Source organism: Nilaparvata lugens, chromosome 9 (genome assembly GCF_014356525.2).
Source record: "Nilaparvata lugens isolate BPH chromosome 9, ASM1435652v1, whole genome shotgun sequence".
In the NCBI taxonomy this organism is placed as follows: domain Eukaryota; kingdom Metazoa; phylum Arthropoda; class Insecta; order Hemiptera; family Delphacidae; genus Nilaparvata; species Nilaparvata lugens.
The window spans coordinates 35,513,903-35,541,738 of NC_052512.1; the positions used below are offsets into that span (position 1 = coordinate 35,513,903).

Below are 27,836 nucleotides of genomic sequence, written 5' to 3' on the forward strand. Positions count from 1 at the left end.
ATAGTTCCTCTCATACAATGTACACGTGCTAGTGTAACTGATAAGGCAGGGTTGGTGTCTGATAATAGATTAACATGTGTTGCTTTCAAACGATCACCTTTTTGGTGCTATTTCTATGCACTGTGATTGGCTTAGACCTACCAAAGAGATTTAATTACCATGTGGTTCAGTTGAATTAAGTCGTTAATGAATTAATACTCTTGTACAATTTTTATTAGGTTTGAGATTGTTATAAATAATTTCTGCCATTTTATCAATAATATAATTTCATGCTATGACCTATTTAGTTACAATAAGACCTGACATATAATATAATTTCTTAAATAATAAATAATTTCAACAATAATACATACATTTTATTTTTTATTTTGAAATTCTTGATCCTTTATTGATAGTTTTATAATTTTTAGGAATGATATTTTACCTTGCATGAAAACCGGCATGACATTTGACAATGCTTTGAATCAGTCAGCTGCGTTCGAACTGTTTTAAAAACATCTGATCGATAGTAAACAAAGTGTAACCTCAAAATCAGTGAGCGATTCATAAATAATTTGTGCTTTATTCGCAAAATAATTATAATTTTATTGAATAATTTTCCTAGAAAATATTCAGTACAGAACGGTACTCTTATCTAATAACAGTTATTGATAAGTAAGCTTTATCGCTCGGTCGCTAACTATTCCTTTAGCAAATTCCGTCATTTTAAAAGGTAATCACAATTTTTCTCTCTTTTCATGAGATCTATTTGAAAGATTCATCACAACTTTTAGTGAGAAAACATGAAGAACCGAATACATAACCTATAGACTTGAGTGTTGATAGTAAATGACATTGGGTAATACGGCAAGGCAGAACATCCGAAAGGATCTCTCTGCCGATAAAAGCCAATATCGGGGCACCGGGCTTCGCTCGTTATTTTTATTTATTGATAAACAGAACACAATTCTCTAAAATGATAAAAGTGTTTATATTTCAAAGCTGGCTATATGTCATTTTATGAATTTCGGGAATGCCTTATTTTGATTTTCCACAAAATCACTCGCTCACTTTTTACTATCCACAGACGACGAAATTCTCAGCTGTTTCAGCCAAGGATGAATTATCCTTTCAATGTCGTTCAGCGAGTTTTCCCAGGGATGAGACCTAATGCAATCGAATTTTTATATCATAAAGCTACTTTGTTCCAAATTCCGTGAAAATCGTTAGAGCTGTTTTCGAGATCCGTCGAACATAAATATATACCCATACAACCACATAACCAGATAACCACATAAATATATAAATACAGAAATTGCTCGCTTAATATAATAGGATAATAAGTAAAAATATATAGATAAATTATTGTTAGGTTATTTTTCAAACATTATCCGTCTATCTTCTTTTTCTGCTAGTGCCTATTCGTTCCGAATATTGGCGATCAGCCTGACTATGGATATCTTATTTACAGCCATCCTGAAAAGTTCTGTTGTAGTTTTGGAGAACCAGGTACGCAGTTTTTTCAGCCATGATATTCTCCTTCTTCCTGGTCCTCTTCTGCCATCGATCTTTCCTTGGAGAACGAATTTCAGCAGACCGTATTTTTCTCCATCCCGCATGATATGGCCGAAATTTGCAAGTTTCCTGCTCTTGATGATGCTCATAACTTTCAAATCCTTTGTCCATAGTGAAAGTTAAAAATAATTTGTTAACTCATTTGATGCATTTATAAATTGAAATTTATAGATCAAATGAAAATACTAGGTGTAATTAAAATCAATATATCAACATCTCAATTATTGAGTTCATGTTCAAAACGTGTGGGCTCCTAGGTTGTTGGCCATGTAGAGTTTATTTTCTCTTCTATCCTTTATCATGCTACATACATCAAAATCAAGTCTAATTTTGCTGCAATATCTGATCCTAAATATTATAGGATCAATAGGGGTATTCATTCTTCCTTGACCCATGGTGCCCCACAGCTAGTTTTGAATTCCCGAAATAGAAAAGAGTTTGGTTTTTTGACAATGAGGAGGATTATAAGGATTGAATGAAAAAGACTAAGAAATTGTCAAAAAATACTTCCATATTGATACAATGAATGAATTTCATTCAATATGAATAATTACCACAATATCAACTTCTCAACTACACAAAAAGGATTATAAGGTTTGAAGAGGAGAAAGGGCTAAAGCTTGGGGAGGATGAGGCGGAGGAGGAGGAGGAGCTGATGTTTCGAGGAGTAATATTGAAAAAGCCTCTCACTTTTGTCAAGATTTAGGAAATTTTCAGAAACATGCAAACATTTTAATATATCTGAGTCTGAACTAGTTTTCAATAACCACCTCCATCAGTTTTGTAACTCTGTATTTCAGCGGGTTTATTTCGAGACATATGCCAGATTTCCAACAATTTTTGTGAAAAACTGGTAATTTCTGCTATCAGCGTATTTAGTTCTACTTTAACGCTTAATTAGTGTTTGATCCAACGGCAATGCAAATTGGTCTCCAAGTTCGACAGCCAGTTTTGCCAAGGGTGAAATTACTCACCCCCACACAGCAATAACAAATATATTCTCATAATGTGGTCTCAGAAGTCTGTTTAATAATGATAACTGCGTTCTATTTTGTGTGAACGTGGATAAATGAATTAAAAAGTAAATTTTCACGTAAGAGTTGAATTAAGATAGTGATATATACTAAGCTTAGCCAATTTTGAGAATTATTAAACTTACTTGAGAATTATTAAACTTACAGAGTGCTGGTTGCACCAAAGCCGGTCCAGTTTTAATGGTGATTAATTCCACAAGAACCAGTCTTTTCAAAACAGCCTTGTCTGATCGGTTCTCGTGAAATTAACTACGATTAAAATTTAATCGGCGTTTGTGCAACTGGGCCAAAGTTCTATCCTCCTCTTTCTTTGGGGGAGAGTGTTAGGAAACAAACCCCCCTCCACCGAAACACGTCCCATAAGGATTGAGATGCAAAAGTAAAGGATGGTCAAAAGGCTGGGGTTGTTGGAAAAAGAAGAGTCTGGTAGAGAGTTGCTGGAGGAAATGAAGGAGAAAAAGTTGCTTTTTTTGAGAATGAGGAGGATTATCAGGTTTGAAGAGGAGAGGAGAAGGGGCTGAAGCTTGGGGTGGAGGAGAGGAGGAGGAGGAGGAGGAGGACGAGTAGTAGTGGGAGTGGCTGAGATTTGTGGAGGAGGAGCTGATGCTTGGATAAGTAAAATAATGAGGTTTGAGGAGGAGGAAGGACATGGATGAAGATGTGGTTGAGGAAGAGGTATAGGAGAAGGAGAATGATGATTTTCGAGGAAGGGAAGGAGAGGATGATGAAGTTTTAGGAGGAAGAGGATGATGAAGATTGAGGAGGATGAATATGATGAAATTTGAGGAGTGGAGGATGATGAAGCTTAGGAGGAGAAGGAAGAAAGAGGTATGAGGAGGATGGACTGCGATTTGAGGAGGCTGGTTGGACTCGTCAGATAGACCCCATATGCTTTACATATATCCTATAGGCCTCCCTCCCCATCATTCATTGGGATGACCCAATTTCCAGAGACGGCTGGGTATATTGTTTGTCGTTGTGGCAGGGGGAGGGGGATGCGTTTGTAGTGAATGTAGGTCAAACAGCGGCGCGCCTGCTTTGTCCCCGTGTAACTGGATTCCAAACCAACCTAACCCAACCAATTCCAACTTATTAAGGGTTTGCTTTCAAACAAACGGTTTGTTCTCGTCATGTTGCATCGGATTTAGTATTTCCATTCAGAAATTTGCCTCTTTGTAAAGGCTTCGCATTCATTTCTAGTTGAATCCTGTATTGTGCGTTCACTTTAATCTATCTGTAATCTACTTGCAAATACATGGTGTACTGCAAATTGAGTTACAACGAGAATAAACCGCTTTGTCACCCGCAATTTTGCATAATAGACAATAGAATGTCACCTATGACTATGTCTAGACAAGCTATAAATGTAATCAAACATCTCTTTGATGTTTGATTATAGGTAAGCTATATTTACACTATGAATAGATATATTGTGGAAATTCACCATATTAAGGTGGAATAGAGACGATATTGTCAGTTCCACATAATTTATTTGAGCCAAACTTGCACTAAAGCTTCATCTTCAGTGGTCTTTTTTGGTGAGATGATACCTTAGTGCATTGTTACTTAGTTTCACTCAAATAAATTATGTGGAACTGACAATATTGTTTTTATTTCACCTTAAATATCGGGGCACTGTGCTTCGCTCGTTATTTTTATTTATTGAAAAAACGGAACACAATTCTTAAAAATGATCGTGTTTATATTTTACAGCTAGCTATACGTTAGCTTATGAATTTCGGGGATGCGATGTTTCGACTTTCCACAGAATCACTCGCTCACTTTTTTTATCATCCACAGAAGACGAAAGTCTTAGCTCTTCTTCCAAGGGTGAATTTACCTTTTAATGTCGTTCAGTGAGTTTTCCCTAGTGCTATGGAATTTTTATATCATAAACCTACTATGTTCCAAATTTCTTGAAAATAGAGCCGTTTTCGAGATCCTTCGGACATGAATAACCATATAAATAACCAATATATAAATAATTATATACAGAAACTGCTCGCCTAATATAATAGGATATAGTGAAATTACACAATATCTCTGTTCATAGTATTAATATAGCTTATCTATTGTCAAACATCGTTGAGATATCTAATTACATATATGGATGGGCTAGAGTCTAAAAAAAAGCTGAAGATGAATCCTCAGTACATTGAAACTCAAGTTTGGCCCAAATAAAGTATGTGGAACTGACAATATCGTTTCTATATCACCTTAGCTTTATTGTTTGTCGCAGTCAGACTTTAGCGCTTTAAATCGAATGTCGGACAAAAACCGAAGTCGGGCTAGTTACTTGACATGTTTTCTTCATAATTTCATCCTTTTCAGAAGACTCTTTCAAAATAATTTAGAGTATTAAAAAGAAACTCCTCTATTATTCTTCTATGGTGTATCATCTTGAGTTGGATTATTCATCGAGGATCTACGAGGGCAGTTTGAAAGTCTCCGACCTAACCGTAAGGCCGGCCATACACATTGCGGTATATTGGAGAAGTATACCTGCGCAAGTATTCCTCTCCGGTATACCTGTACGGGAATCCTGCAACTTGCGCCAAGCTGTCAGAATGTGTTTGGGCTTTGGGCACTCACAGATTGAACGTAACAAAGTGAACGTCCGTGACATCACCAGTGATGCCATTTCGCTCTCACTAGCAGCCGACATTACGTTCCCCGACTGAAGGAGCGAGATTCAAATTCACTACAGTATCGCAAGGAAGATTCAAGCAAAACACTACTATATTAAGACAACATATTAGCCAAGTTAATGAAATACATATTTCTATCCTATAATTCCTATAGTGCTAGAACCATGATTGTACGAACTATCATTATTCATTAAGGTACAATCATCTTGAATGAATAATCTCTGTCAAATTGGTTCTAGCAGACACATCGTCTCAATCATTCATTCTAATGTTTTGACTTTTCATTTCTGAATTTTGTTTTAATGACAAAGACAATGTGGGTGATAGATAAAGATATATTTTTTGAATACTTGAAAACTTCAAAAACTAATAACTTTGAACCTCCGTCACTCAGCGTAGCAAACATATCAACACTGTTCATTTTCTCTCATGGTGCCAGCCTGAAAGAGTCAATATGTGCTAATCATCGAAAAGTTGATGAGGTGGTGTGATTTTGACAAACCGGGGGCTTCCCGGTCATCAACCTTTTCAACATACTGTCAGAGCTGGAAATTCGATGTATTCATGATTTCAAAATTCGTCACAAGTTGAGATAAATCAATGGAACACTTTTGGAGTTGAATAAAAAAGAATGGTCGTTATAAAGCAGATGGTTGTCGGAAAGTTTATATAATTACCGTTATCACTTCCAGAGAGAGTGAGAGAGAATGACAGACAAATAATGTGACTAGCAGTGATGACGTCACGACGTAAATAGTGTACGTGTGTATCGGAGCCATGTATCACTCCCATTTGACCGCTGGGCTCTAGTTGTGTATGTCCATCTGTACAGCCAAGAGCTCACACACGTTATGGTAAACCGGATGGGTGAAGGATTTTTAGTTAGAGAAATGGCGAGCGAACAAGATGATTTTGGTGGGTTTGTTAGAGTATTCACCACAACTGTCTCAAACCTGTGGAGGTATACCATCCCGGCCCACACAGACGCTCAGGTGAGCACACCTGTGCAGGTAAAAATAATTGAAATTCGATTCTTCTCCGGTCACCTGCGCAGGTTTGGCTGAAGTGGCTCGCACACACGCTACGGTATACCTGTACAGGTCACCTGCCCAGGTAATACCTCTCCAGTATACTGCAACGTGTATGGCCGGCCTAAGATGGCAACTGTTGTGAACAATCTATTAGGTCATATTTTGAAAGTTACTCATTGACTCGTAGTATTTTTGAGTAAGCCGATGCGGGGTGTTGGATGCTCACAGACCAAAGTTTGTCCAATTACAACACTGTTGGCGCATTTTAGTCTATAATATAATGAATAAAAGAATTGGCTTATAAAAGTTCGGGGTAGGAAATTCACGAATGACGCATCATCACATCTGAACTACTCAACTGATTAACTTCTAATTTTGCATATAGATTCTTAATTTAACGAGGATGGTTTTAGGCCTATTTCAACTTCTTCTAAATTCAAGTGCGTCAAGTTTTCAGTTTGTCAAGTTTTCAATTAGACCCCTGCGGAGCTCTGGTTACCCGCTAGTCTCAAATAATACAAGCTTTGGAACAACTTCACTGCTTTAGAACACATATTATTTGGTTGCATTATTGGTTAATTAGTTCTGAAAAATCAGTGTACTATTGAAATTTAACATCTTTTCGTTTGATGTAAGCTGACGTTATACCCGATATCGACTTAGACCACTACCTCCGTAAACAAAGCCGTAGTGCATTTGTGTGACGTTAGCACAGGTCACAAATAAAAACACTAGCTGATATAGATCAGCTGAAATCAACAAATTTTTATTGGTGTAGGAGCCCTACCTGTGCTGACGTCACCAGAATACGCTATGGCTTTGTTTACGGAGGTAGTGCTTAGGCTCGTATGTAGATACTCGGTTTAAACGAAGAAATGTCAGCTGTTCGTTTAAACTCCGTATGAAACACATTATGATAAATACAACCATATCTACAAGTAAACGTGGTTTAGCGTTAAACGTAGTGTTAGAATATGGCCCTTACACAATCAACCTACGCGTCCAAAATGCCTAAATCTTGAGTGAGAGAACTATTAGATTATGAACAAAAATATACACAAAATCTTGCCATCTCAAGCATGTTGGATGCAGGTCTGAGCTCGTGAGAATATGAACACCTTGTATGATGGAGGATAACTTATTGTTTTAGGAAATGACAAAGCAGTTTCTGCAGCTAAATTTTGGAATAGTATTTTACTCTGTGTGCCCCCCATACACGAAAGAAGAAGAAGAAGAAGAAGAAGAAGAGAAGAAGAAGAAGAAGAAGAGAAACATGAAGAAGAAGAAGAAGAAGAAGAAGAAGAAGAAGAAGAAGAAGAAGAAGAAGAAGAGGAGGAGAAGAAGAAGAAGAAGAAGAAGAAGAAGAAGAAGAAGAAGAAGAAGAAGAAGAAGAAGAAGAAGAAGAAGATGATGATGATGGAGAAGAAGAAGAAGAAGAAGAAGAAGATGAAGATTAAGAAGAAGAAGAAGAAGAAGATGATTATGGAGAAGAAGAAGATGAAGAAGAAGAAGAAGAAGAAGAAGAAGAAGAAGAAGAAGAAGAAGAAAAAATATGAAGAAGAAGAAGATGATGGAGAAGAAGACGAAGAGGAAGAAGAAGATGATGGAGAAGAAGATGATGAAGAAGTATGTTATTAATATCGGAAACGTTTTCAAATGCCTTCGTATGCGTGATCAAATCAGAATATTAATGAACGGATAGAGTTTGTGAGCAAAGTGAGAGAGAATGATGATGAGAGAGAAACAGTGGAAGGGAGAGAAATGTTGACAGAACAATCAGTGGGTCAGTCCTCAGTCAGCTCCCATCTAATTTCTCACCCAGTAAGAGATTGAATCGGACGAGGTTGATTGTCAATTAATCTACTATGTAAATGTGACCTTGGATAGCTTGCATTGGTCATAGACAAGACCCCAATCTTGGGGTCCCTGATATTACCTTTAATAAAGACTCGTAGTTTATGCTGACTTGAAGAGAGTTTCAGCTGTAAACTTCTCTTCCCCATCGTTTATTATCCCCTTAATATTATTTTTTTCTGATTGATTGAATTGATTGTGGGCGTGTCTTGTCTCGCCCAATAGAATAGAAATAGAATATAAATAGACCAATGGACTTTTCATCTGTTAACATGGCGATGTTTGGACTGTAATGTCCACTTCGACCTAATGATATATACATTTTAATGGTCTATAAATATAATAGACCAATAGACTTCCTTTTTTATCTATCGACCAATAGACTTTTTTTATCTGTTTACGTGGCAATTTTTGCCGTTTCACTTTTTTTGAAGTGAAAATAGGCCTTAACCATCCTCTATAGATTGGGAATCTATATGCAAAATTTCAAGTTGATCAGTCCAGCAGTTCAGACGTGATGACGCGTCATTCCTACCCCGTACGTGTATAAGCCAATTTTTTCCCTTATTATAGCATGAATTATTCTCATAGAGAGTTCTCTGATAGACAGAGAGTTGTAGGATAATAACCGTAAGATTATGACTGTGATAATCAGTAGGCCTACTAAAAGATATGTGATTCACTACATTATTACTTTCCTTACCCTATTACCATAGGTAAGGAAAGTATTTCTTTCCGGAAAAAAATTAAGGTACCCCAATTTCTAAATTTCTATACGTTTCAAGGTCCCCTGAGTGCAAAAATGTGGTTTTTGGGTATTGGTATATGAGTGTATGTGCGTCTGTGTACACGATATCTCATCTCCCAATAAATTAACGGAATGACTTGAAATTTGGAACTTAAGGTCCTTACAATATAAGGATCCGACACGAACAATTTCGATCTAATGCAATTCAAGATGGCGGATAAAATGGCGATAATGTTGTCAAAAACAGGGTTTTCGCGATTTTCTCGATAACGGCTTCAACGATTTTGATCAAATTAATACCTAAAATAGTCATTGATAAGCTCTATCAACTGCCACAGGACCCATATATGTGAAAAATCTAGCAAAGTTTGATTTGAGATTCCCAATTATCAGGCTTCAGATACAATTTTTAAAAAAAATTTTGAGTGGAAAAGATTGAGCATGAGAATCTCTACAATTAATGTTCAGTAACATTTTCGCCTAACATTGAAGATAAGCTCGAAATTCGAGAAAATGTTACTATTCACTTGCAAACTGTTGATTCTACTAAATCATTCACTATGAAGAGATAGCAGACCTCGTGTGTCTCCAGGGTTATTTCCCTATCACCAGCTGCCTTGAATCTTTTAATAGTAGACTTGAGATGCGCGTGAACACTAACGTCAGGTGATAGATTTTCATTACGGCAGGGAAAGCTGTGTGAGTGCGCCACACCAGATTTTCATCTGTTGATGTGGCGATGTTTGGACTGTAATGTCCACTCCACCACTTCACCAATGGCAGAACTATGATAGGTCTACCAACTATCATTTCGGAAAGGCTTTCGGGAATGGTGGAAAATATGATTGTTCAATACTATTTATAAAATAACTGAGTGTTTTTCTTCTGTTTTCAGTATATGACAGAGAAGATGGGTGGCGCTGAAGGCACCAAACTGGATGTCGATTTCGTTGACATGGAAAGAGTGAGTATATTTATTTTTCATAAACTAATTTCTATCTTCCTATAAATTCCCTAAACTCCATTTCTATTGTTTCAGAAATGTCTATCTTAATAGATTCGCCCCTGCAGCGGAAAGCGACGCTGGCTTTGGGACAGTCACTGTAAACGTTTTATTTATTTACTTATTCAATGATCAATGATCACAAAACACAAATCATTGAAATGATTGGTGAAAGAGAGCAACTGTTGCTGCCCCGAATTTGTCCAAAAAGTAGGTTTACTGGACCAATTTCATTAGGTTTATACCAGAGTGACGCTTATTTGAAATTTGAAAATATATCAATCTGGTAACAAAATTGAAATACCAAGTAGGTTTACTGGACCAATTTCATTAGGTTTGTACCAGGGTGACGCTTATTTGAATTTTGAAAAATATATCAATCTTGGCTCAGACTTGAAAGCTAGATGAATAAATTATTGATTAAAGCAGTGAAAATCTTTTGGCATAAATCGCGAAAAAAAACTCATATTAGAACAAAGCCAATGATGTGCTGAATGTATTGAAAAAAACTGTAATGGAAGATTCGAAACCGTTTATGATCTGGAAAGAAAACGCAGTTAGCACTTTCAACAACCCACAACTCGCTTATTAGATCACTTGAAAATTTCAGCTGCCACTTTTTCTCACTCGTATAATGATCTTAACAATTATATTGAAAAAGATTATCCAATTCAAATAAAAAAGTGTACCGAACTTCCTTAATCAAATGATGACTTTAGAACGGGAATCTCACTATGGTTATTCTATCCCTGAGCTCTTTGATTCTAAAACCTGAAATCGATAATCAATGTAATATTTATATAAGTATCGCATGTCTCTCAATATGTTTTAATACTTCTCAAATAATAAAGTATTTTCCAATTATCAGTGATAATGAGTTTGGTGTGATGGACGCAAGACAACTCCACTACCTAGAAATTATTTGCAGACTGCACAAAAACCCAGAAAGCGTTCAAAACAGAAACCACTGTCACAACACAATAAATATAAACCTTCTTATCACGAACGTGGCTAGGAAGGCAACATACCAACGACACTTCAATCACCTAACATTTTATTGATTAGATTGCTCATTTGTATATTAATGATAATAAAATTTATTATTATTTATAATTTAGTAGAATATTTCAATTTTATTTGGTTTTCAAATCTTTCAATTCTAAAATTGTTACAAGTGATAAACATGGACGGGCTTTCAAAACAGAAACCACTGTCACAACACAAGAAATATAAACCTTCTTATCACGAGCCTTAAGTTTGGTTTGCTATCCTTGTCTGTCATTAGACAAAGCAGATAGCTCTATCCTCTTCCAACTCCGCAGTGTTGCCAAATCATTAACAAGTTTTCAAAATCAGATCAGATATACCGGGGTAACTTGAATCACAGCTATCAACTGGTGGTGAAAATTGGAAAGTGGCAGCAATGCCGTCCTATCATTTCTAATGTGATTTTCAAATGTGAATCACACTATAGGTGCTTAATCTTCGGTATCTTTTGAAAATCAATTTTCAAGATCTGATTTTCAAATGTGAATCACACTATAGGTGCTTAATCTTCGGTATCTTTTGAAAATCAATTTCCTCACTCAGAATTTAGATGTACAGAGTTGAGGGATAACATGCCTACCTCTTGTTTAATTATAAGCTCTTGATTAAATATTATTGTGTATTGAGTATCCAGGATAGTGGTAAATAAATACCTATTTACTAGCCTTGATTGAATAATATATATATCTACCAGAGCAGCTACCATGAGCACTACCCTAGGGTAGGCTAGTACCCTTAATGGGTACTAGATGGCGGTATTCTGTGTGCTCACTCCTGTCCATCACTCAATCACTCTCTCTCTCACACACACTCTCTTTACGGTCTGTCTGTCTCTCTCTAATCTAATCATCATATTCCTGCACTCCCTAGTAAGAATTATTATTTTTCTTTTTTTGAATTTCTACTCACGTAAATTTAGCATCATACACATTCTGTTGACGCCGTTTGAATATTATGGGGTTTGGCGATGAGTAATTGGTTTTCAATCTGCTCCGTTTACTCTGGTGCGTAATTGCTTAATTGTTTGAATACAAACACACATATGTTGTCAAATTCTACACAGTTTTATGTTTCCAGTATCGCGTTAGCTCTCATACAGTGCAGACGTACTCGTAGTGTAGTGCAGTAGAAGTAGTGAGTCAGCAGTTGATTGTTCACGGTATTTAAGTGGAACAAAACATTGCATCAAATTTCGGTTAAAATCCGCCGTCTTTATGCAATCGAAGTGACCTACTTTCGCGCGGCCTTCAATTTTCGTTCGCGCTCGCGTTTCCGCGATCGTGAGTGAGTACGAGGGCTTTTCGAAAAGTATGTTCGCAAATTATTGACTATGGCTACGTCAAGTGGAAAATTGTTGAAACTACCCAGTTTTCTTGCCCCGGAGTTTGAAGAGCAAGAAGACGAGGAAAGCAACATCGAGAACATGGACACCACCAAACCATCAGAGATCCAGTGTTCACCGGATCGTTATATTAAATCAAATAAGCTCCATTCAGCCGCCGAGCATGCACTCTTCATCGCCTGGAAGGAGTCGGATGAGAAGAGAAAGCAGCTAGAGAAGAGCAACGTAGAACTTCAGCGGAGAATTGAAGACTTAGAATTGCGATTTCAAAAAATAGAACAGAACATTCAACAACCATGCAGTCCAGCAGTTGCTGAAAACTACTCAACTAATGAGGAGGAGTTGGCAAAAGAGACTGAGTGGATCAGGGCCCGTAACAAACGTACTACAAAGAAGAGGAAACTAAATAGTACTTTGTCTCCTGAACCAAAGAATGAGCCTACTGGTAACCATCGTCAGTTGAACAAAATCACCTCATTGCAGAAGAATAAAGGTGAGGAAGTAAAGAACAAGAAGAAAGAAACGCCACCGCCACCAATCATAGTGGATGGTATAAAGAGCCTGGAGTCTCTTCATAAAAGTTTGAAAAAAGTGACTTCAGATGAAAAATTTAGAATAAAGCTCTTGAGTAGAGAGACTTTCAAAGTAAATTCAGTAGATTCAGAAACGTACAGAAATATTACAAAAGAATTAATCAACGATGGTTTCAACTGGCACTCGTATGAAAACAAACAGGTGAGACCCATAAGAGTGATGATAAAAAAACTTCATCACTCCTGTAGTATAGAATCCATAATGGAGGACTTAAAGGCTAAGGGATTGCTAGTGGTAGATGTAGTGAATAAGTTGAAGTGGAAAACTAAAGAACCATTAGACATGTTCATGGTTTCGTTCAGCGCAGAAGAGAATGTTAAGAAGGTTTTTGAACTTAAACATATTCTGGGTTGCAGAGTAGAAGTTGAAGCATTGAAGAAAGTTAATCTAATACCTCAATGTAAGCGTTGCCAGGCTTTCAACCACACTCAGGCTTATTGCAACAAGGAGGCCAGATGTGTGAAGTGCGCTGGAAAACATGCATCAAAGGAGTGTACGAAACCTAGTGAAGCACTACCGAAATGCATTCATTGTGGTGAAGCTCATCCTGCAAGCTACCGTGGTTGCTCTGTAGCAATTGAGTTACAAAAAATACGTAACTCGAGTAGGGTAGCCAGTAAGAATATAACATCAAAAAATGTTGTCGATTCTCAGGCTCGGAATGTGGCTAATTCTCAAAGTAGGCCCACTCAACATCAAAGTAGGCCCACAGAAAAGAGAATGACTTTCGCCGAAATCGTATCCAAAGAAAATAAATCGCAGATGAAGAAAAATGAAGAAGTAAAAGACACCTCACAAATCCTACAGCTCATCTTATCTAAACTTGATAAACAAGAGAAAATAATTTCATCCCTTCAATCTCGCATCGAGAAATTAGACAATAATAGACAACAAAAACCAAAATGATTCGTTCACTAAACATAATGGAATGGAACGCAAATGGACTCTTACAACGACAACTGGAATTGGAAGCAGTTCTAAACATAGATAATGTAGATATTTGTCTCATTTCTGAGTCTCACTTTACAAAACAGTCCTACATAAAATTTAAAGGTTACAGGACCTACCACGCCTTACATCCCAACAATGTTGCGAGAGGGGGGAGTTCAATCATAATCAAAGAGAGCATTCAGCATAATGAACACGTTAAATTAGAAACTGAACGAATTCAATTGATAGGAGTATGTGTGGAAGCAGTTAATTATCGATTTGTAGTTGCAGCTGTCTACTGTCCTCCTCGATATTCATTCAGAAAAGAAGATCATCTATCAATATTTGATATGTTGGGAACGAGATTTATCCTTGGCGGTGACTTCAATTCAAAACACATTCATTGGGGATCACGATTAACAACTCATAAGGGCAAGGTACTTCACGAAGCTGTAAGAGAGTCAAGATGTGAATCTCTTTCAACTGGAAAACCAACTTATTGGCCTACAGATACAAGTAAGATACCTGATCTCATAGACTTTTTCATAATCAAAAACATTTCAGTAAACTATTTGCAAGTAGAGGAAAGTTTTGATCTCAATTCAGACCACTCTCCAATTATTCTGAAGTTGAGTGACACTATTTTACAAAAACAAAATAATTATCCCACACTAGTTAATAAGTATACAGATTGGGATGGCTTTCAGCAAGTGTTGGAGGAAAGAATTAACCTGAATTCACCATTAACAACTGCAGATCAAATAGATGAGGAGCTGGAAAAATTTGTTACTGATATACAACAGGCAGCCTGGTGTAATACTCCGCAGACTAGGAAACGAAGAACAGTAGGAAATAATTATCCATTGGAAATAAGAGAAATGATTGCAGAGAAAAGAAGAGCTAGAAGGAGGTGGCAGCATTCACGTTCTCCTCAAGATAAAAGATTACTGAATACTCTCACACAGGAACTGAAAAGAGAGATACAGTTTATTAAAAATGAATCAATCAACAGTTACTTGAGTAATTTGACAGGACAAGGCAACACTGATTACTCACTATGGAAGGCTTCTAAGAAAATAAAAACACCCATCCAACAAGTTCCCCCTATTAGGAAACTGAATAGACAATGGGCCAAGAATAATGAAGAAAAGGCACAGGCATTTGCTGATCATCTTGTGAATGTCTTCCAGCCAAACGTTGCAGCTCAAGAAGATCTAGAAATTGAAGGTAACATCATGCAGGAAAATCAAGAACTAATGAATGTCTCAGTAGAAGAAGTGAGAAAGGAAATAAAACTTATGAATGCTAAGAAAACTCCAGGATTTGACCTGATAACTGGCTTAGTCCTGAAGCATCTACCAAGGAAAGCACTCATCAAGCTAACAAACATCCTGAATGCTTCATTCAGACTCAGATTTGTACCAGGAGTCTGGAAAGTAGCTGAAGTTATAATGTTACTCAAGCCAGGAAAAGAACCACATGAAGTAGCTTCATACAGACCAATTTCATTGTTACCTGTGTTATCAAAGTTGTTTGAGAGGATATTATTGAGTAGACTCAAGCCAATAATTGAGAGAAAGCAATTAATTCCTAATCATCAATTTGGTTTCAGAAAAAAACACTCCACAATTGATCAAGTACATAGGATAGTTATATAATAGAGAAGAGCTTGGAAGAAAAAAAGGTTTGTTCAGCAGTTTTTCTCGACATAGGGCAAGCTTTTGACAAAGTATGGCATGAGGGACTTCTTTATAAACTGAAGAAAATGCTTCCTAAGCAATTTACAGAAATATTGCAATCATATTTGACAGGAAGGTACTTTAGAGTCAAATATGAAGATTCATATTCTGATCTAAGAGAGATAAAAGCAGGAGTTCCGCAAGGAAGTGTTATAGGACCAGTCCTTTATCTTCTCTTCACTAGTGATATCCCTAATTTGGAGGAGAATACCACAGCCACGTTCGCAGATGACACCGCCCTACTAGCAGTAGACAGTGATGTTGGTATTGCAACAGCGAAGCTTCAGAGATCTGTCAACAAGATACAAGACTGGACCAAAAAGTGGAGAATGAAGCTCAATGAGGAAAAGTCGATTCATGTTAACTTCACCAACAAGAGAGCTGTGTACCTTCCAATCAACATCAATGGAATTAATATACCACATGAAAATCAAGCTAAATACCTAGGTATGACTCTTGATGCTAAGCTTCGCTGGAAAGAGCATGTCAAAAAGAAAAAAGAAGAACTGAACATAAAATACAAGAAATTCTACTGGCTTATTGGAAGAAACTCATCACTTTCAATACCAAACAAATTGCTCCTCTACAAGCAGATCTTCAAACCTGTTTGGACCTATGGAATACAACTATGGGGCTGCACCAAACAGAGCAACGTCACCATCATACAAAGATTCCAGAACAAGGTGCTCCGAAACATCGTTGATGCTCCCTGGTATGTGCGGAACAGCGACATCCATAGGGACCTGGGAGTCAACATGGTATCCTGTGAGATTCAAAGGTATGCAGAAAGTCATGAAGAACGGCTCCACCAACACACGAACGTCGAAGCAATCCAGCTGCTAGACAACGGAGGGTTGGTGCGGAGACTGAAAAGAAGGAAACCATTTGAATTGGTGTGCAGTGAAAGTGGTGTCTAGTGAAAAAGCAGAGCAGTGATTGAGTGAAATCTAGCTTAAGTAGTACAGTTAATAGATGTACATAATAATTATTAGTAGGTAGCAGTAAGAAATTCTAAAGAGAGTTTCACTGTAGTCCATATTATATACAATTAGTAAATTAGGTTTGATAAAATTTGCTCATTAGTCTCAAGACTAGATAGCAATAGATAGCATGTTTTATGTTTTATTGGGTACACGACTATGGTTTCGTGACCACACCGGTCACATTTTCAAGTTGACTAAAGCTAAAAGGTTAACCTTAACCTCACATTTCAACCTTAACGGTCACATTTTCAAGTTGACTAAAGTTAAAAGGTTAACCTTAACCTCGTCAACTTGAAAATGTGACCGTTAAGGTTGAAATGTGTGGTTAAAGTTAACCTTTTAGCTTTAGTCAACTTGAAAATGTGACCGGTGTGGTCACGAAACCATGGTCGTGTACCCAATAAAACATAAAACTGTCTAGAATTTGACAACATATGTGTGTTTTTATTCAATTTTGGAACGGTTCTACAATATTGACAATGACTCAGTCGAATGCTTAATTGTTTGTCTAGTAGTTTTTCTGGAAGTCAGTTGGTTCGCAAAGCTGCCTTCCTAAACATGAAGTGGACTCTGTCGTTTATTTTTTTGTATTTCAATTTCCAATGGAAATTATTAATTGTAGTTTCGTGTCTCCGATTGTAGGGAGCTATTTGTTTTTAAAGTATATGTGAGAATTTGAGTATTTTTCTATTGAAATTGGTAGTGAATGAATAGTAGAACTTGGAAGCAGAAATCCGTACATGATCCAACAACTCTCTGCAGTACCTGGCTACATCAAAAATCATCAGAGGTCAAGTGGTTTATTTACATTTTTTTTTTACTTTCCTTGCCCTATTACCATAGGTAAGGAAAGTATTGCTTTCCAAAAAAAAAATTAAGGTACCCTAATTTCAAGTTTTCTATACGTTTCAAGGCCCCCTGAATCCAAAAACATGAATTTTGGATTTTTGGTCTGTGTGTGTGTGTGTGTGTGTGTGTGTGTGTGTGTGTGTATGTGTGTATGTCTGTGAACACGATAACTTCATTCCTAATCAACCGATTGACTTGAAATTTTAAACTTAAGGTCCTTATACCATGAGGATCCGACAATAAGGAATTCAATAAAATTGAATTCAAAATGGCGGATAATTACAAAAAACCATGTTTTTCACGGTTTTCTCGAAAACGGCTCTATCGATTTTCTTCAAATTTATATCATGGATAGCTATTTATAAGCCCCATCAACTGAGATGAGTCTCATTCTGGAAAAATTTCAGGAGCTCCGTAATATTCTTGAGAAAAATGGCGGATAATCACTAAAATACCATGTTATTCACGGTTTTCTCGAAAACGGCTCTATCGATTTTCTTCAAATTTATAACATGGATAGCTATCTATAAGTCCTATCAACTGACATGAGTCTAATTTCTGAGAAAATTGCAGGAGCTCCATAATATTCTTGAGAAAAATGGCGGATGATTACTAAAAAACCATGTTTTTCACGATTTTCTCAAAAATAACTTGACCGATTTTTTTCAAATTCATACCCTGTATAGTTATTTATCAGCTCTATCAACTGGCATGAGTCTCCTTTCTGGGAAACTAATGGGGGTCCACCCCATCCTTGATAAATGGACTTAGTAACCTCCTTCTCGTGCATGAGGTAGGTAGGTAGCGCAGTTCATAAAAAGAACACATAGTCGAGATATTTCTTCTGTAGAACAGCTGTTTTGACGACTTTAAAAAAATGAGGACTAAAAAAATCATCGAGTTTCACAATTTACACAAAGGAAAAAGTACTCTGAAAACAATTATATATACACATATACAGAAGTCTGATCGTAGTTTCAAATATGAGCAAGGAAAGTTGTGTGAGTGTACCACACCAGATTTTCCTTAATTCATTCTTTTACCGCATACCACCTAAACCTATATGTACAAATCACTCTGACATACAGCAGATCATCAGCCGGGATAAGGCCCGCTGCAAAGTAGTCCCACGCTAATCCACGAAAAGCAACCCACGCCGTGGGGTGTTTTGTAAACCATTGCAAGGCTGCTCCAGACATCTGTGTAATACATGCAATGAATAATCCACTTGTCATCTGGTTGATTATGAATAATTCTGTAGCAATGGTTTACAAAACATACCACAGCGTGGGTTGATTTTCGTGGGTCTACTTTGCGGCGGGCCTAAGTCTTAATAATAGAGATTTTCATTCCATCATGAATGGATTCGTTAGCTTTGTTCTGCCAGCATAATATATTAATACTAAATTGAATAGAATCACAGTACACTTAATCAGAAATTTGTATAATCATGTTCTGAATTAGTTCTTCCAAATCTTCGTGGAGTGGATCTTAGCATTTTTTTCTGCATCCCTCTCTTTTGTATAATAATTTCCCTTCCTTATTAGTTTGTCAATTATATGTACTTTTATCTTCAATATTATTCTCTCTATTATGTCGAATAACTCAACTCTTAGAGACGGTTTCCGAGCTCGGGATTTAGTTAAGTTATAGACTTGAAAGAGCTGGAGTCAAAAAATCAACAAAAAGTTTTTTTTGTGGTTTTAGTAAATTGAATAAATTTCTTAAGCCGCGTTTACACGAAAGTTATCAACAAAATGTTAATAACTTATAGATTCTATTAGATTGAACGGAACTTGACAAACACATATATTATGCTCATCATTTGTATGATAAGTTATGTTCTATCTAATAGAATTTATAAAAATTAAGTTATTAACATTTTGTTAATAACTTTGGTGTAAATGCAGCTTTAAAAGTTTATATTTTCAGAAAGTTTTTATTTTATTCAATCAACAATACCATAAACAATTTATCCCCTAAATCTTATGGTTTTATCTCTTACCGATTTTACAATGATCTGTCCCAAAAATTTAAACTTCATATATCTCAAAAAGTAATGATCGAATATTTTTTCTGAATCATACAAACCATGAGATATCTCTTTGTACTATATTTTATCTATGGTATGATACATAAATCTCATGGAGATTTATCCCCTAAATCTCATGGATTTATCTCTAACCGAATTTACAATGTTCTGTCCCAAAAATTTAACTCATACACACACACACACATACAGACCAATACCCAAAAACCACTTTATCGGACTCAGGGGACCGAAATTTTAAACTTTAGGCGCTCATATATCTCAAGAAGTAAAGATCGGAATTTTTTTTCTGAATTATACAAACCATGAGATATCTTCCTGTGCTATATTTTATCTATATGAATCTCTCAAATTGCACTGTGTATGACAATCACATGCAATTTCGCCATCATCTAGCACAGTATTTAAATTCTAAAATCCCAAGTCAGTTTTCCTTCAACTCATCATGAATTTATATTTATTCAAATTTCGTATCCAAGTCAGTAAAGCTCGGAACATATCCCTCAACATCCTTCCGACTTCTGAAGCATTGATTGGAGTCAGCAAAGCGCGGAACACATATTTCACCATTCTTCCGACTTTCTCGAATATTGATTGAAGCCTACTTCTGGTTGAAAGTCTTCTGGATGAAGTCTGCTTGCTGATGAAGACTCTTGGCAGGCTGCTTGCAAATTCTTTGTTATTGAAATGGATTGCGATGCATTTGCAGGGAGATGCACTTCAATGCACTGCGAATGCAATATTGACATGCCTTGATTCGGCTGTCTGCAGGCAATTTACTTGAATTGTATGCTGACTAAGCAAACATATGATAATCTACAGGATCGTATTTTCCTCATCATTTTTTCAACTTTCCTTGTCCTATTACCATAGGTAAGGATAGTATTGCTTTTCCTCAATGAAAACAATGTGTATTTATCTATAACTAGCTGGCCCGGCGAACTTAGTACCGCCAAATAGTAAATGCATCTCATGACAAACTTCAGCTGGATGCACACCTGAGGAGGCGCGATGCAGAATTTTGCATCCAGGTGCTTCTTGCTTATTGGTTTGAATGGAAGAACTCACACACACTGAATCGGGCATGGCAAGGAACGGTGTGATAAGGCAATCTCCATAAGATCTACATATTGTATCACCAAGCCGCGCCTCTTCAGGTGTGCCTAGCCTTAGCTTAATATGATGCACTATATTTTTATGAAAATTATCCAACAATCAGTATTTACATTTATGGACTTCTCATTTGCTCAGTTAGTTGTGCAGCAGTTTGTATTTTTAGTTATAGTTGAATGCTGCTTGCCGGGAATTGAATGGTATATATCTCCTTGCTGCTGATTTTCCCGTGCATATTCTAAATTTACAGCATTTCGAGTCCAACGACCCAAGTTTGGACTTCGTTCGTACCGCGGCATTATTAAGAATTGAAATTTTGTGATTTAGTAGAAAGAGAATTAAAAAAAAACAGATCTACCGATGGCTGTTGGATGACGCAATGATTATAACAGCTGATTTTTATTTCTGTGTGTGCTCACAAATATTCTCTCATAAGGATTACATGCAAACTTTGAAGGACTGTAGGAAAGAGTCCTGAAGTCGAATTATAAATTTGATAGGCCATAAACCTGGTACTGAATATAACGAACAAAACTAAAAAAGAATCATCAAATTCGGTGCACACAAAAAAGTTATTGAACGTCAAAATTTGAGGCTCGATTTTTATTGACCGAGCGAAGTGAGGTCTAAGATTCAAGTCGACGGTTTGGCATTTCTCTTAATGTTTAAATGTTTATATGTTTATATGTTGCGCATTTACAGTGAAACGCGTTTAGATTTACATGAAATTTGACAGGTATGTTCCTTTTTAAATTGCGCGTCGACGTATATGCAAGGTTTTTGGAAATTTTGCATTTCAAGGATAATATAAAAGGGAAAAGGAGCCTCCTTCATACGTCAATATTAGAGTGAAAATCAGACTATAGAATTATTCATCATAAATCAGCTGTCGAGTTGACTATAAATTGCATGCCATGACGCATGCGATTCTATATATCAATGTAACTTAGTAAAAAATTAGCAGCTGTGTAGACTATAAATTGCATGCCTCATTGAATGCAATTTTTATGTAGTATTAGATAGGATGCAAAGAACTTATAACAGCTCGTCTGGGCGCCTAGATGTCTTCTGGTTTTCTCGCTCTAAATTCCGGAAAGCGTTATATGATAATTAAATCTTGTGTAAGCATGATCTGATCAAATAAATAGTTAGTATATCAGTGTGGATGTGCTTATGGTTTGGGACGTTGTTATAACTGCGCGAGGTCTACTGTTCACAGAACTACTAGTTTATATAGATAGTTGATCTCATTATATTCAAGTTCTTAATGAGCTATAATGAGCTCGGAACTGCACTATTTTTCCGTCGTAGCGTAGGCCAATTTCTATTTTCCCGTAAGTCATCAGTAGGACCCGTAAGCTCCCTACATCAGTTCAGTCATCAGTTCGTAATTGGCTTGTTGACTCGCCAAGGCAATTGGATTAGAAGCAATTTTCTCTGGCTCGCCTGAGGACCTCTCATGGCTCTCATGCTATTAATTATCGGTGCATATACTCTGTATGTAGAAACCATGTCAGCTAACTCCAGACTCTCCCGGATATGTCAGATACGTGCCATGAACAGATTTTTCACCAGAAAATTTCCCCGACATTCAACATTCTTCTACAGGCTGTTTACGAACTCCCTACCAACACTCTAGGGCATTGTTCCTGGGTAGAAAACATATCTAAATATCATATTTAAATTGTCCGGAAGTCTTCAGTTACTCACACAGCAGCCATTTTGCTTTTTTCACTTATTATAATTTTTCTGAATAATGGTTGAACATACGAAATTGAAACTTTGCACGATCTTTTATAGCAACTAGACAAAGCTTGAAAAAAAATTATGATAATTTTTGAAATTTATAGAACAAAATGGCGGCCATTTAAAATTTTGTTTCTTGAATAACTCAGAAACCGTTGGTTTTACAAAAACTCTACAAGAATAACTTTTTTTAGTAAATTTAATTGCTTATCGATTGGTACCAGATTTTCCAGGATTGAACCAGTATTAACTGAGATATTGCACCTTTAGTGATAGGTGACCACTGAAAGTTTCTTGCAGTGCAAACCAAGGCATGCTGATAGAGTCGCCTCAATGATGCAATAAATAGCAGAATTGATCTCGTCAGCTGATCAATTTTAAATTATATTTTCGAAAACTCGAATCTTACGCCGGAGACACACGAGGCGGTTTTTACCGAAATTTTCATAACGGCAAGGAAAGTTGTGTGATTGTGCTACACTATATTTTTTTATAATCTTTATTTTCTCATTTCTATAATTGAAAACGTTTCTCCTTGACGGAATGAAATATTCCTGAATAATTCAAAATTGCTGAAACTTCACACTAGTTTCTCTTTGTTTCATTTCGTGTTCAATTTTCTAAATTTAATTTTAATGTGGACTACGACCACATGTTATGTAGCTGATCTATATACTATTCTTGGACTACGACTACGCCCCTATTCTGGAAGCAAATTTTCTGACTCCAGCTGTTTAACATCTAGAACTTGGCTAAATCCTCAGCTGGGAAACCGGCCCTTAATGATTTATTGTTTTTACTTCTTGATCAATTCTTAGTCTCAATTTTCTACGTTTGGGCTTAATATTGGGCATAATAAGTTTGACCTTATTAAGAGCTACTTGTCTGATGGAACCCGATCCCTATCTGTAAATAATAATGAAATTAATACCACTGAACTCACCCCTTATGGTCTCCCTCAGGGCACTGAATGAGAATGCCGACTGAATGAGAGCTTCTATGGCTTTAGTTGACCTATTATGATCCGAGAGCCCTCTGCAATAATTGAGAGCTTCGAATTTGATGAATCATACCCAATAAAGACAGATTTATGTTTTGTTAGTCGTCTCATTCATTTCTCTCCTTTATCCCAATATCAGTTTCCTCGTCTCCATTGTCTCTGCTTTCTCTGTGATCATCTCATGTAATATGTATTTTCTTGACATACGTCTCTGCTTCTCTCTCCTTCTTTTTTTTCTCTTTTCTCTCTGTATCTTTGACTTTCTCTTAACTTCTTTTCGTTGAAGTGTAAGTGTATGTTACTAGTGACCCCCCTGGGTTGGAGAACTCGCTCAAGAAATGTTGGATTGTAATCTTTGAAACCAGCAACTTTTAATTATACAGAGTTGATGAAAATTATGTAAACAAATAAATATTTCTTTCTAAAGACTAATTTCTCATTTCAAATAGGATCCCCAATGAAACCTACTATCATTTATAAAGCCCCGCACACACACATCAATTTTCGTTCGTTCGATATTTTGCCGCCTTTATAAATTCTATTAGATTAAATAGATGATTTCAGACATATGGTGTTTGTCAAGTTCTGTTTAATCCTAATATAATTCATAAGGACGGCAAAATATCGTACAAACAAAAATCGATGTGTGTGTGCGGGGCTTTATAAATGACAGTAGGCTTCATTGGGGATCCTATTTGAAATGAAAAATTACTCTCTCGCTTCAACATCTTTGTCCCTCACTTAAATCCGAACTCATTTTCTAAAATGAGAAGGTGGTCATGTGATACATGATTTCGATACAGAGTTTCAAGATCAAATGGATGTCGAAAACCGCACATTGATATCTCAACCCGTATCAGTTTGATGATGGAAAAGTTGTAGATATTATGTTGTATATTAACCAGCTGAAATCATGTGTCTGCGCATGAAGGTCTGTCTGTGTGATAGCTCCCAAATAGCCTCAGCTGATGTTATGAATGAATGAATGAATGGAAAAAACGTTGTAATTGCATGCAATTGAATTCTTCAACTGACCTGATAGTAAATCACAACATGTTTTTCCTAATGCACTTTCAATGCTATTTTCATATCCTGAAAAAGAACGAAGAAGTGAGTCAATTTTGTTGTTCGGCGAACTTTACCTGTGAAAAGGTTCGAAGAATACGTGTTCAAAATTTGATCCATTCTTTCTAAAGTTATTTTAGTACAAACAGAAGGACAACAACTTTGGCCTTGAGTAAGTCAAAAGTGAGAACTCGCTAACGCTCGTTCAATAAGTATGGCCATTAATGTTAGAGTAGCCCTGAAAGTACCAAATCTGAAATTTTACATAGGACTCGTTTGGTAATTTATTGTGAGGAATTTCGGTAAATATGTTTTGTGAATAAATTTCTATTTCAATATTTCTGTTTTGTAGGATTTGTTAAAGGTGAGGAGGGTTTTTATTGACCGAGCGAAGTGAGGTCTAAGATTTAAGTCGACGGTTTTGCATTCCTCTTTATGTGTATATATTTTTATGTTCCGCATTTACAGCGAAACGCAGCAATAGATTTTCATGAAATTTCACAGGTATGTTCCTTTTTGAATTTCGCGTCGACGTATACATACGTTTTTTTGAAATTTTGCATTTTAAGGATAATAAAAAAGGAAAAGGAGTCTCCTTTGAACGCCAATATTACCGTAAAAATCAGACTTTAAAATTATTCATTATAAATCAGCTGTCTTGTGGACTATAATACTACCCGTTCAAAAACATCGAGCATCTTGAAAATATATCTTTCCATCAACGTTAGTAGACAGTTGACTATAATACTACTCGTTCATCTATGACTATAAAACATCGAACATCTTGAAAATATATCTTTCCATCAACGTTAGTAGACAGTTGACTATAATACTACCCGTTCAAAAACATCGAACATCTTGAAAATATACCTTTCCATCAACGTTAGTAGACAGTTGACTATAATACTTCCCGTTCAAAAACATCGAACATCTTGAAAATGTATCTTTCCATCAACGTTGTATACAGTTGCAGCCAGACTTGATAACAGCGCTCACACTCACATTCCGGGACGACACGCCACGGTATGATAGGACAGAAAGCTATATGTTCAATTAGGATTTTTTCTAGACATTTAAAATTGATAAATTATTTATTAATTTTTGAGAAAAATAACAACAGGTCAATGTAAATTACTGAGCGCGAGGTCTACTGTTCACAGAACTACTAGTGTAGATTTGTCTAATTTTCAGAACCTCAATTCTGAGAAAAGTAGTTGAGTAGGGTATCGCGTAAGCCTGGTTCTCATTTAGTAGAGTTAGTGGTAGACTTCCCTGGGCAAGTATCAACTATCTTGTGAACTGTCCCAATGAAAACGTTCATGGTAGAGTACTAGTTTTCAGTAGAGTAGAGTGGGATAGCACTGTGGGATGGTACTCTACCACATGCCTTCCTCCACCACCGCTTCTCACTCTACTCTATCACTACTAAGCCAAAGAAAACAGTCTCGAGCTGGTGAAGTAGAGTCTAATTTAATTTTGTTCTTAATAATAATCATAATTTTTATCGCCAAAACTAATACATGTTACAATATTCATATTAGATCTATGTATATGTGTAAAAGCGAAATGGCACTCACTGACTGACTGACTCACTCACTCACTCAGTCACTCACTCGCAGAACTAAAAATCTACCGGACCAAAAACGTTCAAATTTGGTAGGTATGTTCAGTTGGCCCTTTAGAGGCAAACTAAGAACGGATTTGGAAAAATTTTCAAAGACACTCCAAAAATATGCGTTTTTTAGCGTTTTCTCAGCTTCATCGAGAACAAATGAACAGAAAATGTTCAAATTTATTACAGAAGCTAGGGTGTAATAATGTTGTGTTTCGGAATTAGAAATAGCGCCAAAGATATGCCCAAAATCTGCGTTTTTTCAGCGTTTTTGTTGCGCTTTCTCAGCTTTATCGAGAGCAAATGAACAGAAATTGTTTAAAATGTACTACCGAAGCTCAGCTGGGGTGTAATAATGTTGTGTTAGAAGGAATTTGATTTGAAATAACGCCAAAGATATTATGTCCAAAATTAGCGGTTTTTTGCGTTTTCTCAGTTCTTTCATCAAGTAATGGACAGAAAATGTTCAAATTTGGTACAGAGGTTTAGCTAGGGTCTAAAAATCTTGTGTTGAGGAGACTATAATATTTGATCAAAGATACGTCCATAATCAGCGTTTTTCCAACGTTTTTCTGCGTTTTCTCAGTACTTTGACTTTGTTATGGAATGAAGCATGCTCAAATGAAGCGAGCTTGACGGCTAGTATAGTATAAAATCATTCTATTGATTCCTTAGAAAAATAGTTCGATAATGGAGATAAAATTCAAAGAAAATTTAAACAAAAGAATAGCCGTAGTTATCTCTGCTAAGATCAGCCGCATATATTGATCCTTTTTGTAAAACTTTGTGGCTGAACGGCGATAATGAATGTTCCGTATTGGCATTGTGAGGTTAGTTCTGTTCACTATAGTGAGGTCCACGTTACAATGACAGTGGATAAATATAGGAGAACAGTGTTGCCGTTTGTCTGCCTTGTTTAATTATATTTCGACATTGTTAAAAACGGACTTTGCAACGTTTCGTTGCTAGAAAAGGATAGTGCTATCTGTTTGTCGAATAATAGGCAAGGATAACAACATCAATTTTAATCAAATACTGCCAGCATTATAACGTGAACCTCGATTTGTGGATTTCTTCGATTAAGATATTGAATCAAACATGATGATTCTATTTTTTATTTCACAGTTTACTCTCCCAGCCATGACATGATATCGATTTTAACCGTTGTTGAAATTAATTCATCAATTTTGTGCTCTATCACGAAGTGCGTTTATTAATTCACTTTGAATTCCAAATGAATACTGGCTGGCAGTCGTTATCTCCAGTTTGCCATAGAATAAGAGTATAGAGAAATATTGATTTTGTTGCTAAAATACTGACTGACATGAGTCTCATTTCTGGGAAAATTGCAGGAGCTCCGTAATATAATTGAGAAAAATGGCGGATAATCACTAAAAACCATGTTTTTCACGATTTTTTCGAAAATAACTTGACCATATTTCATACCATAATTCATACCCTGTATAGTAATTCATCAGCTCTATCAACTGGAATGAGTTTCCTTTCTGGGAAACTAATGGGGGTCCACCCCATCCTTGAGAAATGGACTTAGTAACCTCCTTCTCGTACTACTTGAGGTAGGTAGGTAGGCAGTTCATAAAAAGAACACATTGTCGAGATATTTCATATGTAGAACAGCTGTTTTGACGACTTTAAAAAAATGACGACTAAGAAAAATCATTGAATTTTACAATATTTACACAAAGGAAAAAGTACTCTGGAAACACTTATATATACACATAATTATACAGAAGTCTGATCGTAGTTTCAAATATGAACAAGGAAAATTGTGTGAGTGTACCACACCAGATTTTTTAATTTGAGACTCTAATAGTATCTATTTGATTCGAAATTTGCTTGTTTATCAGAGTATTGAAGAGTGTAAATTGTATTT

General features: G+C 36.3%; 1 protein-coding gene across 1 annotated transcript in view; it reads left to right on the forward strand.

Annotated features, from left to right (window-relative positions):
- Positions 1–27,836, forward strand: part of LOC111048233 (endophilin-A) — a 211,616-nt gene that overhangs the window by 85,169 nt on the left and 98,611 nt on the right. The window contains exon 3 of the mRNA XM_039435807.1: positions 9,765–9,833. Within this exon, the coding sequence (XP_039291741.1) occupies positions 9,765–9,833 (69 nt within the window). The remainder of the gene's footprint in view (positions 1–9,764; positions 9,834–27,836) is intronic.